This window comes from Prinia subflava, chromosome 7, assembly GCF_021018805.1.
Source record: "Prinia subflava isolate CZ2003 ecotype Zambia chromosome 7, Cam_Psub_1.2, whole genome shotgun sequence".
NCBI lineage: Eukaryota > Metazoa > Chordata > Aves > Passeriformes > Cisticolidae > Prinia > Prinia subflava.
In genome coordinates, this window is record NC_086253.1 from 5011825 (window position 1) to 5032443 (window position 20619).

Below are 20619 nucleotides of genomic sequence, written 5' to 3' on the forward strand. Positions count from 1 at the left end.
CATGTTCTGTTCTCCTCCTGTATCGGGCTCTTTTCCTATAGGAGTTGCTGTGTGACTTAGTTTTTCACATGGACTCTGTGTCTGTATCTGCAAAACCACCATGTCTGTGCAGGGCCAGGGGAGGAAACACACAGGGTCCAGCAGAGATCAGTTTAAATCTTGGTCTCCTGAAGTACCACGAGCTTCTGCTGTTGTCCCTGCATGGATGCCAGGTGCTCACCAAAGCCACTATGTTATGCCCCTCCCCAGCTGCACAGGGGAGAGGAAAATCTATTGAAAAGGCTCACGGGTCAAGATCAGGGCAGAGAGAGATCATTGACCAGGCTCTGTCATGGGCAAAGCAAACTTGACCCAGGGAAACCAGTTTTAATACCAATAAAACCAGAGTAGGATAAGGAGAAATAAAACCATATCTGAAGAGCACCTTCCTCCACCCCTCCCTACTTCCCAGGTAACTTCACCCTGATTTTCTCTCCCTCCACCCCAGAGTGGCATAGGGGGGGATGGGGCATGGAGACTGCAGTGAGTTCAGCACAGGTTGTCTCTGCCACTTCTTCCTCCTCAGGGGACGACCCCTCACACTTTTCCCCTGCTCCAGGGTAGAGTTCTTCCCACACCTGTAGCCCCCCACGCCTGTGCCATGCAAACCAAATACAAGTACCAATTTTGCCATGGTGGCTGATGAACTTCTGTGTAGGGCCTGTTTCTGGAAAGGCAAGGCTTGGGGTAATTTTTTTTTTCCACTAGTCCCCTCTCGTATGTGCTGTTAGTTTCAAGGAGCTCAGGGATGGGCTCAGTAGCAGCAACACCACTACCACTTTTTGTCTCAGAAAGCACTGCTCTTAAGTTTCGGAAGACTTGCAGTCTTATTAATAAAACTTGCCGTGTAAAAGAGGGGGATGGAATAATGTCAAAATAAAGTCTTTCTTAAAGCACCGTGCAGTTGGCTTTTTTTATTATTATTATTAAGGAGAACAGTTTTTAAAAGTCTGTTACCATGGCAGCAGAGCAGGCTGGCATCTCTATCTCAAAGCCTCAAGTCTTGTTTGACTATGATTAAAGGAATGGTGGTATTCAGTTTGCTTGTCTTGAGAGGAAGGGTCTGTGTGATTGCACAGCAAACAGTGTTGGGTTCCTGATCTCTTTGGAAGCTGGGGTGGTCTAGTTAGCACACTGCAGATTTCCTGTATGGCCCTGCATGTAAGGGCAGAGCAGCAATAATTCTTTTAAGGGCAAACTCAAGATGAACAAGGTACTGTGCCCCTGATGCTGGAAAGGAGAGTATAAGTCTCAAGCTGCTGTGCTGCTGTCATCTGTTGCTTTTTAAACTGTGTAAGACAGTTGTGTTGGGACCCTGGTGCTTACATCTGATCAAATTTTAAGATCTGAAGTGTAGAATCATGACAGAGATACCAGCTCTAGTCCATTAAAGTTGTTGGGAGGATGTTGCAGGTGTTGCTTTGAAGAGAGAGAAGAAAGAGGTTTTGAAATGAGTTCTCTAGTACTCATCCAGGGACAAGGTTACAGCGTCACTTCACACACTCATCACACAGAAAATACAGGCCCACAGAAGTTGAATTTATTACTCTTTGCCATGTATTCATAAAAAAATTAAATAGAAACTACCAACTTGTGGAGTATGGGGGACGAAGGTAGGAGAAGAAAGACTGTAATAGATATAAACTTGTGTCATAAGGTATTTAATGTAGGCAGGGGCCAGGTTTGGTCACTTGATAGATGCTGTGAACTATTGCTGGGTGAGCCGTACAGCCTGATGGTACAAATCAGGCTGAACTTTGAGAAACATCCCTGCTTGCTGTTGCTGTGCAGACCTGGTGTGCTCTTTCAGGCTCTCACACCCCAGCTGAGATGAAACCTATTTCCATGGCTTCTCTGTGTGCCACTCTGGCTCTGCTGGCTCTCACCTCTGCAGAAGAGGGAAGGCCACCTAATCCCACCTCTGTAAACAGCTCAATAAAACACTGATTATCTCGTGTCCAGGTGCAGCCCTTCTCACAGTCCTGGTTTCAAAGATGGTGTGGCATGTTCAGTGCTTAACAGGCACAGGAGGTGGTCAGGACAGGTATGCACTTTGTAAATAAATGTAGTGCTGAGATCAGGAGCAGTGGTACTCACAAGAAGAAAAGACTTTCTAGACAAACAGCCACCTGCCCATGGTATTTCCTGCCTCAGCTTCCTCATTGCCCTTGAACATGTCTCAAGTTGTTTCACTGATGTAAATCATGGACTTCCCTCCTTAGTCAATTTTCTTTTTCCTGGCTGGTTGAGCAGCCCTGTATGTTTTGAATAATACTTTGCTCTTTTACAAATGCTTTAGGCAATAGCTCAACAACCTCTGTTTTTCAAAAGATTGTGCTTGTGTCTTTGTTCTCCTAGGGAAGTGGGGATGTTGTGGGCCTTGGAGAAGTTTGAAGACTGGTTGGCCCCTTCATCCCAGTGTGCTGCTGTTTGATCAGGGCTTGCCTGTTAGTAATAGTACACTGTCCTCCTTGTAGTGCCCTGTGCTTCAAGATTTCTGCAGGTAGCTGGAGGCAAAACAGATGAATCAGCATCCTGAAATCAAAGGTGAAGAGGAGAAATAACCTCTTCTATTGGAAGGAAGTCATAAACCCATGGCTGTGTGCAGATAACCTTCCTGCATGCTTAACAAAAAAGAGCAGACAATAAATCAGCTCCAGACCAGCCCAAACTAGGGACATCTCAAAAACTGTGTGTATATCTGTATATATCTATATCTATATATCTATATATCTATATCTATAGATATACATATCCATATCTGTATTACCTGATAAATCCGTAAATATCTACAGTAGAGATACCTGTGTTACCGTCTGTCTATGGGTTTGTGTTTTTAATTTGTTTGTTTTTTTAATGTGGAGCATACCAGCTTACCTTTACTTCCCCAGATTTCTTTGTGCAGACTCTTGTTTCTACCCTTCAGAATAAAGATGCCATATGTGATTTTTAATATGTTGCCTAAATTAAATTTAAAGATACTTAAAAGACATAGTTCTTGGTGAGAAGTATTTTTCTTAAGAGCGTGCTCGATGTTGGCTTTGATCCTGTTTGTTACAGTGACCCTATTGAAGGGATGATCATAGAGGGGAAAAAAACCTGGTACCCTTATCATTTAAGATCATGTAGGTTGGTCTTAGTTAATTAGTAACCAGAATGAAGCTCTTGCAGCTTACAGTAACAGTAAGATTCGAGAACTACAAGCAGAAGTGTTAGAAAAACATAACGACATAAAATCCTATTTTAAGGAAAATATTTCACTAGTGCGTGGTTATTTCCTTGGAGTTAGTAGATGGTCCAGCCCATCTGTAAACAATAATATTGACTGTTTTGGCACCCAGACTTGGCTCAGATGTGTCTGCACGTGAGCAGGCTTGGTTTTTGTTTCAGAAGATAAGGAGTGTTAGGAAGGGGGTACAATGTCACGCTTGCTGTTAAACAGCTCCTGGAAGCTTTAGTACTTCAGCTTGTTTTGATCTCTGTTTACACAGTTTTTCTTTTTCTTTCTTTTTCTCTTCTCTCCCCCGCTATAAATCAGCGGCTTCCTGCGCCTATCAACCTGCCGTGGCACCTGGCGTACGGTGCCCTCCTTTCCAGTAAAGAGTCTAGACAGCAAATTCCCTGGAAGCGTGTGCCATTCCGGATCGTTATGCCTTTTTTTTTTGCTTTTTTGTGGAGGCTTTTTAGAAACTGCATTACCTCACCCGTCGGCCTGGAGATTGCGCAGCCCGCGCCGCTGATAGGGCTGCAGAGCCCCGCGCAGAGCCAATCGAGAACTTGGGCTGCAAACTCTTAATGAGCAAAAGAGCAGCGGCTCATTTAGGGCTCCACAGTTAATGTGGGGGCTTTTTTTAAGTGTTACTTCTGAAAGACAAGCCACTTAACAATTATGTGCCATATTGCTGACCAGTGAAGCTGAACAAATAGCTATTTACATTGACAGATCAGAGGAATGTGTAAGTGCATCGTGGTAACCTACATTTTCTGTGCCAAGAGATTTGCAGCTGACTGCCTGGGTGACTCACTCCTTGGATTAGGAGATGAGGTAATGCTTTTGAGATACAGGGTGATGTCATTCCTTTACCTGAGCTGCATGCCGATGCTAGTTGCTAGTACTTTCAAGGAAAGTCCCTTTTCTGCTTCTCGTGTACTAGAGAATGAGCTGCATAATTCAGATAGTTGTTGTTATTCATGTCCTTCCAAAGCCTCTGGCTGAACTGCTCCTTTGAGAACAGATGTCACTACAAGTGGCCACAAATGCCTTTTGTTACACATGTATGTGGGCACCTGCAAGTGGCACATTTGCATACCTGCCCAATCCTTCAAATAAAACTGTTTTGTTAAAAGAAGACCTTCGTGGTAATCAGGTGCTGTCTCTTGTCAGCGTTATGTCATGTAATCCATTTACAGATAGAGTCATCTTAAAAGAAAGTGATTTTTTTCCCCCTGTTCTGTCTCTGTGGTGAAATAGCTCATTTGTGATGGTTAGTAACCCAAATGTCTCACTTGCACTTAGGGTCAGTTATCACTTATCCACTCCTGCTCTGGCATTGTCCTTCACTGCAACAGCTCTTCCTGCTGCCTGTGCTCCCTTTCCTGATGTATCCATGGACAGCTGCTGTGTCTTTTCTCAGCTTTTCCCTCCCAATGTCACCCAGGACGTGCTGCTACTGTGGATCCCCTCAAGACTGGGAGCACAGACAGGTGATCAGCAGAGCTGACCAACAGTGTCATGTGTCCTCTGCAGCTCCTGGGGACCGAGGTTTTAGCAGCTGAGCAGGCAGAGAGCCACTGTCAGGGAATTTTCAAAGCCATAACCCGATTTGATCCATATATTGGGAGTATACAGTTGTGTGTTGCTGAATCAGTTTCATTCGTCTTGGAAATTCAGGTGTAGTTCCTAGAAATGTGTTGTTTGCTGGTGGAAAATTTCCTACTCAGGCTCTGGAGCGAGAGTTTTGGCACAGGAAAGCACTTAAGGTGACATCTGTCACGTTGTCCCCAGAGCTTGCAGCTGCCCACAAAGTCTTCCTTCCTCAGCAGTTCCCACCACTGTCCCCATTCTTCACAAACCATGGAAGCCATCTCCATGCTCCAGCCCTTGGAGCAGAGTATCTCATACTGGCATGGGCCTTCAGACTACTTGCATGCGTATGGATCATGTGCAGATCCATTCAGAAGATTTGTTAATGCAAAGTAACAGCTGCACAGGCTAAAAGTTGTCATCAAAATTATTATGGGCTTCTGAAAGAATGTATTACAGAAACATTTTGTGGTATTACTCCTCTGAGTGTTGAATGTTTTAACAAGATACTTCCACCGTGGTTACAGCTGCAATTTTGGCTCTGGCATTTTGGCTTTAAAAAGGTGTTTTCCAAATCTTCCCAGTCTTCTATTTCTCAAGACAACAAGGTCACTCTTGAATATGAACATTTATATAAACCTTATTTGTTTGTTTTATTTGTCCACTGATCAGGTGATCTCTAGAAATGACATCCCTCACCCTCCACCAGAATATTTTCTTTTTTGTTGGTTTGTTTCTCTGTGTGTATATAGGGCTGTGTGTGTTTATTTTTCCTTCCCAATAGCATGCCATAATACAGCATTTGCGTATAACATGCAATGTCTTTTCCAGGATGTTTGGCCTTTATTGCCATAAGGTAAATATCTGAGAGGGAAAGAACACACCTAGTTTTGCTTTGTAAAGAGCGTCACAGCTAATCTCAGGGGTTTATTTTTATCATCTCTCCAATTACACATTGCGCTCCTGAGAGGAGTTTTTATTTCAATTGCCTGTCATCATGAGGCTTTTCAAAGCTGGAAAGCAGTGGTGTTGGATCCTTTAGGGATGCTAAATACCAGCAATGTGGGGTAACTCACCTGAATTTTCCCTTTAAATGAGGTGTGTTGAACAATGCATGAGGAGATATTAGTCATGACATGCACACCTCTACAACATCTGTCTTTCCCTTCCTGTTCAGGTGAATCCCAACTTTGCTTAATGCCGTTTGCTCAACTCTGACCCAGTTAGAGGAATAAAAAGTTCTTGTTATATGGAATTTGAATCATGCAGAAGATGTGGTTTCAGATCCTCACAGTGGCTCCAGAAATAACAACAAGAAACCTTCTGCATTTTTTGTACCACTTTGTAATAACACATCTGTACCTTGGAGTCTGAGCAGGAATATTTTTTTCCAACTGACTCAGAAGCAGTCTTTAATTCCTAATGTGTCGAGTATCCGAATTTAATGTAATTATGTTGTAGGGGACTGCCCAAATGGACAGAGGTTCTGAAAAAGCACTAAAACCTCCCGTGTTAACCCATATTCTCAGAAGCTAAGATTACGTGGATTACAGTTTCTCACTGTTCATGATGGGCACAGCCACTGTGGCTCCACAGCATTAGTTATGGTCCATCATGCTGATAATGAGTTTCTTAATAAGTCCCTTAGTACTCCCTGACAATGACTCATACTTCCGAACTAGGATCTCCTTGAAAATCTCTGTGTAATGGGTGAAATGTTGCGTCCCAGTGAAGATGTTTTTTCTTACTTGTGTGGTTAGGAAAAAGCCTGGCAATTTGTAAAGGAGCAGTATTGTTTAAAGATAAGAAATTCTGAGGAGCAGTCAGATTTAACTGTCTGGAGAGGCAAAGGTGAAATGTGAGCTCTGATCTCAGTGATAATTGTTCTCTCTGCTTTACAGAAAGTTGGATATTCTGTAATAGACATTAATCGTGAAAACAGTCTCAGTTGTACTTTTAAAATTACTCTGTCTTGAAACTATCACAAATAATATGCAAAACTTTGCACTTTAACCAGTGCCTGTCTCTTGGAGAATGCTTCAACCCACATCATATTTTCTGCCGTTTGGATGAAACCTGTCAACTCATCGAGCTTTCAAATATTTTGAAGAAGTGTCACACACTGAAGTGTTTTTTAACTAAGAATAGTGAAATATGGATCTGATTTGAATGCCTGAAAGTTTTCTGTCTTCAGTATAACTTTGAAAAATAGGACTCTGAGATACAAAACAATTAGGACACTGGAGCATAATGCAGTGGACTTAGACAGCATTTCTGTTGCCATTTGTGGTCTGTGTGTTTCGGTAAAATTATGGTTAAATCATAGCTAACCTTGAATTCAATTCTTGTAGGTGTTTGGAAACAAGATGATTATCCCTTCCTTGGATGGGGACCTCTTCCAGTGGGATCGGGATCGAGAGAGCATGGAAGCCGTTCCTTTCACTGTCGAATCTCTTCTGGAGTCATCCTACAAATTCGGCGAGGACGTTGTCTTAGTTGGGGGAAAGTCTTTGACCACCTATGGGCTGAGCTCCTATTCAGGGAAGGTAAGAGCCTGAAAAGGTGTTTTGTGTCTGTGTGTTTTGAGCTCTGCCTTGCAAACAGGTGACTCCTGAGGTTTAAACTGTGGTGCAGCTCAAGCGTTTAACTGCAGGGCACAAAAGGGCAGATGGTGGGCTGCAGTACGGTAGGTACTGCAATCTCCTGCTGCCTGGGAGCTCCTGCTCTGCCCCCTGTGCTGGCTTTAACCCTTGTCTCACCATTGCTAGCCCTGAACAGAGCACTGTTCCCTTTTTACTCGATTAGTTTTGTGCTGGGTTAGCTGTAGCAGGAGACTGGGGAGTGGCAGAGCCAGCAAAGAGAGGGGACAGGGGGTTTGTCACCAGAGCCTAGTGAGAGGATTAGAGGGATGACCCCTTCTGTGTGTGGAGTTCAGCTTTATCATCTGGCTCTGCTTGAAGCAGACTTTGCAGTTCAGCTCACTATGTATCAATTAATGCTTTAGGTGACATCTATTCAGATTTTTCAGAACTAATGAGAACAGAAAAAATTCAACATAAGTTAAGGACTTTTAGTTGTCAGTGTGTTTACTATCAGAAGTAGTTCTCCTTATATTTTAAAGTCATATTTAAAAATTAAGTTAAATGTCAGTTGTCATTGAAGTGTATGTAGATGCTTTGTGCAGTGAAGAACAGACATTTGTGATTCAGAAATATTGCATTTTCAAACAAGTTAAAAAATAAATTCAGTTTAAAAAAATTAAATTTCCCAGTGTTTGTTTTCAGCAAAATCAGGGTGTTGGTGCTTTTTTTTCATTTTCACCATACATTTTAATTTCAAACACCTCTGTGGTGTGGAATCATCACTAATGATAAAGACCCCAGAACCCAAACCAGAGTTCATGTTCATGATTTCCTTTTGATATCCTCACTGGTAGCAGAAGGTTCTGTGCACCAACAGGCTCTTCCTCCTCCAGTGCTCAGAAGAGGAAATTTTCGTTTCTGTTTCGATTCCTGTCTTATGCTCACAGTAGCAAAGTGGCCTCTTAGAGAAACAGTGCCTGACTCTTCCTTCCTATGAGTTTGGGCAGTTTCATCTCTCTGGCATTGAGATTGTTGGAAACTGTGTCACTGTGAGAGTTCATTAATGTTCTCTTTTCATTTTAATAGCTGACAAGGCAAAGGGGGAGGGCTTTGTGGTATTTCATATAAATCAATAGGACTTCATTTGAAGCTGATAGAGTTATGCTGAGACAAATATGACATGAAAGCAGAATTATGCTGTGGGTCTTGCAGGAATGTTCTTTTGATGTCCATAGAAATAGTGGGAAAAGAGAGAGCTCAGATTTCTTTGTGTTAGAAGTACATGTAAAGTATAATCAAATGGTAGTCAAAATACCACAGACTGTAAACTTTCTCGAATCCTTTGAAAGTTTTCTTTGTGAAAAGCCGTTATCTCTTAAACCAGGCTTTTCAACATCCCTCCAGTCGAACATCTAAAGTCATGGAGCTCCAAATTGCCTGCCAGCCAAGAACAGGCTGTGAGGATTGCTAGCTTTGAATAGTGCAGTTAATTCTGTTTGTTTTGAAGTGAGCCTGCCTTGTCCCTCAGGTGAAGTACATCTGCTCAGCCGTGGGCTGCCGCCGCTGGGACGACGAGGAGACAGAGCAGGAGGAGACGCTGCTGCTGCACCGCACCCAGAAAACCGTCCGGGCTGTGGGGCCACGCAGTGGCAACGAAAAGTGAGTCTGGGAACTGTTCAGAACAGCCCCGTAGAGATGGGAGACAGAAAAGACAGGAATCAGAGCACAGTTGCTTCCCTTGTCCTTGCTCACCTCGGAAAATTTGTCACTGCTGTACTGCACAAGGCAAATGTCACTGTAATGTGTGTTTTAACTGATGCTTTTGTACAAGAGGAGACAGTTTAGAAGTCTTCTTATAATCTACTCACATTAAGGTTCTTTACCTGCTGATGACAACTGTCACTGGGCAGGTGGGTTCTACATGATGTCTCAAGCTTTCATTTAAAGTTGATGTTTTAAATAATTCTTGAATTTATGTCATTCATTCCATGATGTAGGTGGTCTGTTCTTTCTAAGCTGTAGAAACTGGCTTGATCTGTGATTTTTCTAACACTGTCACATTGAAGTTTTAGTACATCAAGATTTCTTTAAATTACAGGCATGTATTTTCTGGGAAAAAAAAAACCCAAACTCACTTCATAAAACACAGATTTTAAAAGCTGAGTTCTGTACATAAGTACAAGTAACTACCCAGCAACACAGTGGAGAACCAGTCGTTCCCTGTTCCCCTGCTCCCTCTTCTGTTTGCAGCAGGGTGTGACAGGTTGTGAATTTGTAGATTTGTAGAGAACCCAATGGGAGCTCAGTAGATTAACAGATCAGATGTTGGAGAGGATAAGTCTTGGTTTCTATGTTTCTTGGAGACAGCTATTAGCCAGGAGACATATGTCAAAACCAGAGTATTTAGTCTTGTGTCCCAGAATTCTCCTGTCTGTGGGAAGCAGAGGTGCTTTCCTGGTGACATGGAATGGGTAGGAAACATCTGGGGTTTTAATCCAGAGAAAGTAACATCTTTAATAAATCTACTGAGTGTATAAAATAGGCCAAACTTTTACCATAAAGATGTAAATTCTTTGAAGAGCCAGTTTGGGCGCCTGGTGGTTTCCAGACTGATTCTTTAGGTACCCAAATATACTATTCAAGAAGTACCCCTTCATGCTGTCCAAGACACAAACATGCCATGCTTTTCCCATCTGTATCTTTGTAGGTTCACAAGAATTGAAGAGGTTTTTGCTGTGCAAGAAAACTGTGCTCCTCACACTTTTTATTACACATCTGTCTTTTTTTTTGCTGTTAACCTATGGGACATGAGCAGTCCTGTTTCATGAAGTGCCTGTCAAGGGATCTGGGTTAGGTTGTATGTGGGGTTTAACAAAAAAAGCATTGGCCCTTTCTCAATTTGAAAAATCTTATGTTTCCAATTAAATTCACCTAAACAGTGAAGGAAAAAATGGCTTGTTAGAATGCTGCTTCCTAAGAGCTTCGTACTTACTGCTTTCATCAGCTACAGAATGTTTTCTTACTAAGCAAACCCAGCTGTAGTACTTGATGATTTTAATTTCTCCCTTCATACACTAAAATTTTAATGCCATTGGCCCTGCTTTACCAACTTTTTTCTCAGTTCATCCATCTTGTTGGGCATTTCTCAGCTTGTTTGATTTGTGTTCTGGATTAGCACTCCCCTCCTGGTACAGTTTTGCTCGTTTGACAATCTGAGAGTTTACTGTGAAATTATAGGCCAAATACAGGTAATTCAGTTTAGAAATCTTCTGCACAGAGGACTAGGGGCTTCCTTGGAAAATAAAAGCTGGTTCTACAAAGGTTTTCTCTTTTTCTTTGAGGTGGAATTTCAGTGTTGGTCACTTTGAGCTGCGCTATGTCCCAGATATTGAAACTAGAGCAGGCTACATTGAGAGCAATTTTAAACCAAATATGAACAAAGAAGAAACAAAAATTATTTCAGATGTGGAGGAGCAGGAAGCTATGATGAAAGACACAGTAATAAAGGTCTCTGTGGCTGACTGGAAGGTGATGGCTTTCAACAGACGAGGAGGACATCTGGAATGGGAATACCAGGTATGGGGAAAGAGAATATTAAATATCACAAAAGTAGATGTTTTGAAGATGTCTTTCATCTTTGGTTTCAGGCACTGTCTTTGTAAAGGAGCACACATCTGCTTGTAATTTTTTTAACTGAAGTTCTGATTTTGAGCTGCTGCATCTGTTAAAAAATTTAAACAAGAAATTTAAGCACTTTGGTTTTTATTATTCTTATTTAATAGCTCATTAATACCACATTAATTTTCCAATTACTTCTCTCCCCTTCAGTTTTGCACTCCAATTGCTTCTGCATGGCTGCTTAAAGATGGCAAAGTAATTCCAATCAGTCTGTTTGATGACACGAGTTACACAGCAAATAATGAGGTACTGGAAGATGAAGAAGATCTTGTGGAAGCTGCCAGAGGGGCCACAGAATCCAGTGTCTATTTGGGTGAGACACCAACTGCAGCATTTTCTGTAGTAAACATCATTCATTTCTCTGTTGAGGTTGTAGTTAAGCAAATCTTTCTGTACTGGTAGATTTCAAACCCATAAATCTTTTCCATTTTGATTCTGAAATATTCATTACTTTGTAGTTTCAGTACATTGGAGATGACTAAAAGTCTTGAAACTTTAGAAGACAGGTTGAGAGCTAACAAAGCAGCCTTATTGCCCATTAATCTGTACACTGATGGCAGTAGCTTACTGTGAAGAAAATTCAGATGAGATTTTACATGGCTTAGTTTTCATCCAGCTGTCAGGATTCCTTGGATGTGGTTTGTGACAATTTGAAATAGAGTGGCTCGAGGTCCTCCTCCTCAGCTGTCTCTGGGAAGTAAATGTGCTTTAGTTTTCTAAGAATTGGTTTGCCTTTGCCTTTTTCTCTTAAGCCTTTGCACCTTGTAGCTTTCCAATTAATGGTTAGAATAACAGATAAAGAATACCACTAGGAAGAAGCCAGATTGTTCCAGCCTTCCTGGAATGGCTGTTTCGTGCAGCATTAACAAGGGTAGGAGGTTTGAATGAGGTCTTACTTCTGCCAATCCCAAACTCCTTTACAGCTCTTAAAAATTGCTGGCATTTTCCTGTAGCACCATCTTTCCAGCAGCAAAAATAAGATGTCCTGTCTTGCTTTCCTGGAACAGAGGGAAGATATTACTTGATTTCATCCAGCCTAGCAGTCAAAGTCAGTATCTCAGGCTCTCAGAATATGAAGGAATATTTTTAAAAATGTTTTTAACCATGTATTTTGACTAGACAGTTTTATTCCAGGGGTGAAGGGAACCAAATCTAAAGACTAATATTCATCCTTCTTTATTACGTAGGTATGTTCAGGGGCCAGTTGTATCTTCAATCATCAGTCAGAATTTCTGAGAAATTCCCAACCAACCCAAAGGCTCTGGAGTCCAGGAACGATAATGCAATGATTCCTCTTCCCAAAATCAAATGGAAACCTTTAATCCGTAAGTAACAATTGAGAGTTTCGTTTATTACCTAAGCTCAGAAAAGACAGGATATCTTTCTGGTTTCCATTATGTTTCAAGTTAGTGTGGTATTTCCAACTGTAAGCTACTTTAGGAATATCTCTGTGCTTTATTAAATGTTTATTTTTTTCTAATGTTTAATGTCTTGTTTTCTTTTACTATGGGTTTGACAGGGTCTTTATTAGTAATGAAATGTTGGGTCCTCCTAATCAAATTTTTCAACAAAAAGAGGAAGAAGATTTTAAGTAACTGTTACCTTAGAGTACCTTTCTTGATGTTTGCTTCTATGAAATTTACTACTCATGGCCTGATTCAAGAGGCATTTTGTAAGATTATGCAATTGACATTCTCTTTAAATTAATGTGAGAACAGAATTTTACAAACAATTGACATTTTATATACTCTGCAGAATAAGCAGCCTGTACTTGAAATAAAGCTCAGAAATTTTTGTTTATTTTCTATTAAATTTCTATTTCTAAAATTTATTTTCTATGCTTAGATTCTCCTTCCAGGACTCCAGTGTTGGTGGGCTCTGATGAGTTTGATAAGTGTCTCAGCAATGACAAGTATTCTCACGAGGAATACAGCAATGGAGCACTGTCAGTTCTGCAGTACCCATATGGTAGGTGAAGCGCCAGACTTTGAAGTGTTTCAAATACCCAGGTTTTATTTTCTGTGAATTTCAATTAAATGACCATTTGTTTGACCTTAAATATGTGCATTTTTTTTTATATTTAACGAACTAGGAAATTATTGCCCAAACTAGGATTTCCAGATTGTGATGTAGATACAATTAGTGCCACATAAAGCACAACAAAATGCCACTAATTACTACTGAAGAGCTGTTGAATGTGCTACTGTTGCCACTGAGAGTTGTTTGGAGTGGAAAAATCTTGGGAATGACTTTTTTCAGAATTTACTAACAGTGCTGGAGACTCAGGATGCTTGTCACAAGTTTTGCATATGGAAGCTATTCTGGTTTAAAGCTAGGGAGACATAGCTGCTGTCCACAGCCTTAATTAACTGAATTTGCTTGTGTGCCATTTAAAATCATGCATAATGGAAATAAAAACACTCCATGTCTGTTGAGGAGACTTATTAATGAGAAGCCAAAGATGTTTGGTAGGTACCTGCAAGTAAACCTGTGTTCTCTTTGTGTGTTTTATACACAGATAATGGTTATTACTTACCCTACTACAAGAGGGAGAGAAATAAACGTAGCAACCAGATCACGGTTAGATTTTTTGATGACACAAATTACAAGAACATTCGCAAAAAGGATCCTGTTCTTCTGCTTCACTGGTGGAAGGAAATTGTTGGCACCATTGTGTTTTGTATCGTGGCCACAACCTTTATTGTGCGCAAACTCTTCCATCCCCACCCTTACAGCAGAGTAAGTTTTGTTTTCTCAATCCCAAATACAGAAGGAATTATTGTAGCTGTTTCTCTCAGATTGGACTCTGCAATGAGTAATATTAATAAGTTAATAACTAATGAGATAACAAAATCAAAAGCTTAAATTTATTGTTTAATCTGTGTGTGAAGGCTGCCAGCTGCCACATACAATTTGCTTAACTGCTTCAGCAAGCAGATTAGACTGCTTCTGACGTGTCTGGAGATATTTATTTAATGCCATGTCTAGGATACAAACCAGTCTCAGGCACTCAAGGAGTTGATTTTGTTTGTTTGTTTGTTTTGTTCTTGTTTTGGAAATCCTTGTTAGCTGCGGAAGGAGTCTGAAACACAATGTCAGACTGATTGTAAGTATGAGCCCACTTGTGGAGACATTAAAGACAACAGCTGGAGTGATGCCAAGAACTCTGGATATGTGTCAAGGTGAGGTCTGTTCAACACAACATAAACAGGGTGTTTAATCACTGTGGCTGCTAATACTATCTGGAGATAGAAAGAGTAGGTGTTCACCTGTTCTTACCTAGGAACTCCCAGTCCTCTGACATTGCAGGATAATCTAACTGGCACAAAGGACTCTGTGACCCCATTACTCATGGGACATTGCACTTCTGGGTAGTCTCAGAAATTCCAGAGAGTCAACAGGTTACATGTGATCAGAAGTATTGCTCTCATACTTCTTGCTGATATGCAAAATGGGAGATTGATCCTTGTAGGTCTTAATCAGTGTTTACTCCATCTGTTCCTGTGTTTATGGTGTAAGGCAGAGAAAGGCAGTTGCAGATGGAAGCAAATGACATTTTATTTACTCTGCAGAGTAAGCAGTCTAAACTTGAAATAAAACCTTTATTAGTTTTACAAAGGAGTTGGTTAAGACAAAAGACTCAATAGGGTCATGCCATTATGCTCCAGAGGAGTAAACATGACCATTTCCTGTACACTTGGAACTCAATGAAAATAAAAACTGGTGTGTTTAAAATGAGGAAGAGTAAGAAAAGTAGTGATATTTAAGAACAGCGATATTTTGGATATGTTTAGGACTAGTTGCAGAAACAGTTATTTGGGGTATGGTTAAAGGTAAATCATGATTTAGAAAATACTCAGGCATAGAAATGTGGGCTGTATACTCAGGATCCAGTAGGAATGCAAGCTGGTGATCTGAAAAACCTCTTCAGTTTGTCCAGTGCATGCAGAATGGATCCTGCTGGCCTGTGATAAACCCTGCATAAATACATATTTAGCAACTGTCCATTTCATAGATAGGGAATTGCTCACAGTGAGTGAGCAGGGAAAAATAAGAAATTCTGCAAGTCCTTCAGCATGTTTTGCCTGTACAGAACTACTTCAGGCATGGTCATAAATGACTTTCTCTTTCTATCTATACTAATGCATTTTTTTCCTCTGTCCTCCCTCCCTTCTTCTGTCCCTTCTTCACACCCCTCTGTTCCCAGATATCTGACAGATTTTGAACCAATTCAGTGTCTGGGTCGTGGAGGTTTTGGAGTGGTTTTTGAAGCCAGAAATAAAGTAGATGACTGCAACTATGCCATCAAGAGGATCCGATTGCCCAACAGGTAATGAATGGCTTTGCTGGGACACAGAATAATGAATGAGTGGTGGGATCCTATCCTACACAGAACCATCTGCTCCTGAACTGATTTCCCAGATATTTCATCAGGATGAATGACATACCTTTTAAACGGGGGGCTGACTTAGTTTTGGCACACAGAATTTGGCATATGCAATCCCAGCAGAGGTGACCTGCTTGGCTAAAACACTTACATAGCAGATCCCTTTGCGGGGATGCTGCTCCATGGGGATTTCCTTGATGAATGGAGCCTTTGCTAACAGGACCAGTTATTGCAGTGCTTTTAATGTGCTTCTCTCCTTCCTCTCCTTGCCTTTCCAATTCCACCTCCTCTTCCTTTTCCTTCTCCCTCACCTACTTTTTTGACTCCCATTTGCCCATTTGTTTCATTTTCCGGTCCCACAACCCCTACCTTTTCTCTCAGTCATAGGTGGTCAAGCCATGCTGCTGAATTACCCTACCCAGAGCTTGCAGCACTTCCTTTTAGTGGGAGATGGGAGACACTGCTTCTGGAAATCTCAAGTTAGAACAGCAAGAGGGAGGGGGTAAAGCTATGAAATCCAGAATTACTATTTTTTTGAATGTGGTAAATAAGCGTGACTATTTAAGATTAAAGGTTTTGTTCTGAGATTTAAGGTAGCCTAAATTCTTCTTTTCCAAGCATATTCAAAGCTATTAAATAAAACCATCAGACTTTATTTGGTCCAGTTACAGTCTTATTAAGAGAGATAAATTCCTTCAGTAAGACAGGAGGCTGCCTGTTTTCCTCTCCACAGAACAGAAATAGTCTTTATGCAACCTCCTTACATATTGCCAATTAAAAAACAAATTCTAAGGTATTGCTGTCTGTCTTTTGTGTCAGTGTCTTCTACATCCCTGTAGAATATTGCTGTTTAAAATCTTTTTCTCTATCCTTGAGAACAGTTCAGAGGAAGATGAACTTTTTCTTCTTGTTTTTGCTGCCTGTAATTATGTGAAAAGGGAAGACTAAATATTGAGCCATTAGGAGCCATTCTGCTCCTTTACAATTCTAAGCTAAAAGAGTTACTCTGGGGAATTTACAACGTATTTTTGTTTTGATGTGAAAAGCAATGCTACTGGCCTGATGTATACTGGGGCAGCTTTGATTAAATTCCTTTGCAGAAAGTTTTTGTGCTGTGCTGTTGCTTTTTGTGACCAGGTCTCTTTTTCTCCTCACCCCAAACCACAGGGAGCTGGCTCGTGAAAAGGTGATGAGGGAAGTCAAGGCTTTGGCTAAGCTCGAGCACCCAGGGATTGTTCGGTATTTCAATGCATGGCTGGAGGCTCCCCCTGAGAGATGGCAGGAAAAGATGGATGAGCAGTGGTTAAAAGATGAAAGGTAACTCACGGGGCTCTTTTTAACAACTGAATGTGAGATTGTATGTCAAGAGAACCAGAAAACTGGTAGAGGATTTGGGAAGATGGAGAGATTACCTAGGAGAGAGGTGGTTGTTAACTTAGCCTGCCAACTTTTCAATTGAACAGGTAAAAATATATCACCTTTCTGCATAAAGTTCCTGATTTATGGGTCCTCTCTTGTGTTAAGGTCCTTCTTTCAGCCTAGGAAACATCTCATAATTCTTAATTGAGTTTGTGTAACTGAATCTTGTAGTGATTGGAAGGTTGGAGCATTGCTGCTGTGATTCAGTTTCAAACTTAGGCATCTCTGCCTTCTCTGTTCCTTTCTACTGCTTTCTTCCTCTTCATTGTCTCCAGTGAGATGAACCTGATGCAGTACTCAATGAATTTATTTCAGCAGAAATACGTGAGGGATAACCAGACTGACAGTTTGTGAAGTTTGGTAGAAGTAAGTTAAAAACGGAAAATTAGATAAAGGAGTTACAGAATCTGAAGAGAGAGGAAAAAGTGGGTGTATGTTGGCATTTATAGAATGAGGCCTAATACAAGACTGCTGGGTGGTTTCATAATAACATCTTAACATGCCTGACAATTTTTAGAATACAGCGACCTTTATATTTCAGGCATCAAATTAACATTTCACAGCTGTAATTCTTCCAAGGCACTTTAAATAGTCCTTGCAATGCGTGTTCCAAAGGGGTGGGTTTTTTCAAACTGAAGATGAGCCTGATTGCACATTAGGAATCCAGGCAGTAGAGCTTGATAAATATTCCTTTATCAACACTTTTGTCTCAGTGAGAAAACATTATCCTTGCTAAGACACAGATGCTAAATCCTGCTTATTAGTGATTCCCACACTTGGGTAGTCATTCCGTGTTGCAGTATGATACAGGTGTCAGGGGTAGCAGTTGTTAAAATCTGGGCTTTTGGAAGTGCATTTCTAGTGGAATGATTGGAATCTGCTACAATTTTTCTAGTATTGATCTCTCAATTTTGTCTTCCAGCACTGATTGGCCCCTCAGTTCTCCCAGCCCAATGGATGTCCCATCATTTAAGATCACAACAGAGCCATTTTCAACAAAGGAACACATTGAAGTTACTGCAGCTTCATCGGAGAGGGTGAGGTCTGTGGGGATACCCTGTGGTCAGTCAGATTCATCTGGAAGCCAGTTTTCCCCTCTGGAATTTTCTGACACAGAAAACAGGGACTTGCAGCACTCAGAAGATCCACTGTTAAACCTTCAGGACAGTGTCCTTACAGGCTGTGATGTAGAAGACAGCACTATCAACAGTAATGAGCTGGGACACTCCTTGGAAATGTGTTCTTCAGCTGTTCCTGTTGTACATCTGAAGGAAGGGACCTCCTCCTCTATTGTGTTTGAGGATTCTGGCTGTGGAAATGCCTCTAGTAAGGAAGAGAAAGTTGATGTTTCACATAATGAGGGTCCTTCTGAGGATAAAGTGAAAAGTACAAAGGAATCTGATAACAAGAAATCTGCTTCAGGAAGTCCCCTTTCTGTTTCTCCTCCAAGGCCAACAAGTTTAAGCCTGGACCTTTCTAAAAACACTGCAGAAAAGGTCAAGCCCACCTCTCCAAAGGTGTACCTGTACATCCAGATGCAGCTCTGCCGGAAGGAGAACCTTAAAGACTGGATGAGCAGAAGATGTGCCATAGAGGAGAGGGAAAGGACAGAGTGTCTGCAGATCTTTCTGCAGATTGCTGAAGCTGTTGACTTTCTGCACAGCAAAGGATTAATGCACAGGGATCTCAAGGTTTGTATCAAGGTTGCTGTATGTGGGAGGAGTGTGGCACTGGAGACAAAGCCTGCCAAAATAGCTGACTCCTGTCAGTGACCTCAGCATGGGTGTTAAAAAAGTTGAATCAATGTCTCTACAATAATCTGGAGGTGCCGTGCTCCAGGAAATAAACATTCATCACTTGTTACTGCAATTAAAGTCTTACAGCAAGACTTCTTGTTCCTGGCAAAGATCAGTGGCATTTGTCCTATGGTATTTTTAATTCATGTTCTTTGTACAGGGTTATTCAGTGCTGAGCTGTGTGACAAAGCTATTTTGGATCCTGTTCTACTATTTCAAGTGAAGCAGATAATTGGCAGTGTGGAGCTTGCAGTTGGACTTGATCTTAAAAGTCTTTTCCAACCTAAATAATTCTGTGATTCTAATTTTGGTATTTTCCTTCATTCTATAGCAATAACAGCCTAAAAGGAGCAGTGTTACTCTTGGTTAGAGAAAGTAAAAATTAAGTATTACTGCTCTGGGATTGAAATGTAAACTGTCCTGGAGCAGAACTGTGAGCCAATGCCAGCAATCACAGTGAAGCTTTCTGAAGGATTCCCAGTATTTTTAATGTCTCATAGCATTCAGACTGTGAGGACTGGAAGAGGTGGTTTGCACCTGTGGTGTAACTGAATTCAGGAGTAACTTGTACCTTTTCTTTCATTTTGTTCATGATCCTCCTATGCTAGTGCCTAATTTTGCTGCCACTTAAGGCACTGGAAGTGTCAGTATGTGTTACCAAATAAACAAGTTTAATTGAAGAGCCCTGAAATTAGTTTTATTAGGCCAGACTCTGAGAAATGTATCCCTTTTGCCAAATGTGGACAACTCTGTTTCTCTTAGCCTGCTTGAGGAGGCATTAATACCCTTCCTCAGTGGAATAATTACTGAAAGGATTGTGGCTTCTCAGATGGTGATTTGGTATCACCAGACATAAAAGCTAAAAAATGCCATCTCAGATGTGGCAGTAAAAGGAGGTTCAAATGCAGTAATCCTCAAAGGATATGTCAAGAGTTAGAAAAACTCATGAGCCCTTCCAAGTATTTTCTTTTCCCATCAGCATTAGGCAATTACCTTGAACCAGTTATCTGACAAATCTTTAGAGCTTGAGAAGCTGACCATAAAAGTAATTAAATTCCTGTACTAATATGTTGCTAGACATGTTAATTAATAACCTTAACAATACTGTCAGTTGTAGCCCTCTGCAGTCTTCACTGAGCTCACTGCTCAGTAAACCTTACATAGGTCTCCACTTAAAACTGTGTTAATCTTAATCAGCAGGTGTGGAGTGTTTTGTTGGAACATCTTAAAAGTTCAGTGCTGGCAGCAGTTTGAACACGAGATTTAACTTTGTTTACTTGGTGTAACCAACTTGGAAATGGTCTCCCTAGAGGAACAGCTTCCCCCTTCAGGAAACTTTCTATGCTTGTATAGATGTTATTCTTGGATCCCAATGTTTATTTGTCTGTTATGTGTTAATTTGGTCAAAACAACAGCCAGTTTATTTAATTATTTTCTATACTTTTCAGAAGCTCCTAGGAAGAGATCTCATCTAATTTTGTAATTTGTCCAAGAGATTGGTCATGCAGCCCTGAGTTGGTGCCAGCACTAACAAGTGAATAACCTGCAAAGTTGCTTTGGCTGGGCTGCAGGCAGAGCTCAGTGATGGCAGAGGCCAATTCTTGCTCCCATAGGCACCAACAAAAGCTGGTAGATCTGTGTGAAAATAAATTTCTGTGTGGGCATATTAAAAGATGCAAGAAGTAATCTAAATATTTAAATTAACAGTGCACATTAAAGTGCATTAATTAGGCTCCTCCTAATCAAAGATACTGTCATGACAAGATGGCAGGAATTTATGCGGGCAAGCAAAGAGGTCAGAGTTCAAATTCTTTTGAAGAAAATGACCTGCAGAAACAACAGTCTGTCTGTCAAGTGAATTTACTGTTATTCCTAGGATAAGCTGTCGGTCATGCTTGGCAGCTCAAAAGAAAT

The 20619-nt window shown here is 41.0% G+C and overlaps 1 protein-coding gene across 1 annotated transcript in view; it reads left to right on the forward strand.

Annotated features, from left to right (window-relative positions):
* The window catches only part of EIF2AK3 (eukaryotic translation initiation factor 2 alpha kinase 3), a 41986-nt gene that overhangs the window by 14643 nt on the left and 6724 nt on the right, over window positions 1–20619 (forward strand). The window contains exons 3-13 of the mRNA XM_063401394.1: window positions 7195–7389; window positions 8954–9084; window positions 10767–11001; window positions 11254–11416; window positions 12291–12428; window positions 12949–13071; window positions 13622–13842; window positions 14173–14285; window positions 15311–15433; window positions 16658–16807; window positions 17832–18600. Coding sequence (XP_063257464.1) covers window positions 7195–7389; window positions 8954–9084; window positions 10767–11001; window positions 11254–11416; window positions 12291–12428; window positions 12949–13071; window positions 13622–13842; window positions 14173–14285; window positions 15311–15433; window positions 16658–16807; window positions 17832–18600 — 2361 coding nt within the window. The remainder of the gene's footprint in view (window positions 1–7194; window positions 7390–8953; window positions 9085–10766; window positions 11002–11253; window positions 11417–12290; window positions 12429–12948; window positions 13072–13621; window positions 13843–14172; window positions 14286–15310; window positions 15434–16657; window positions 16808–17831; window positions 18601–20619) is intronic.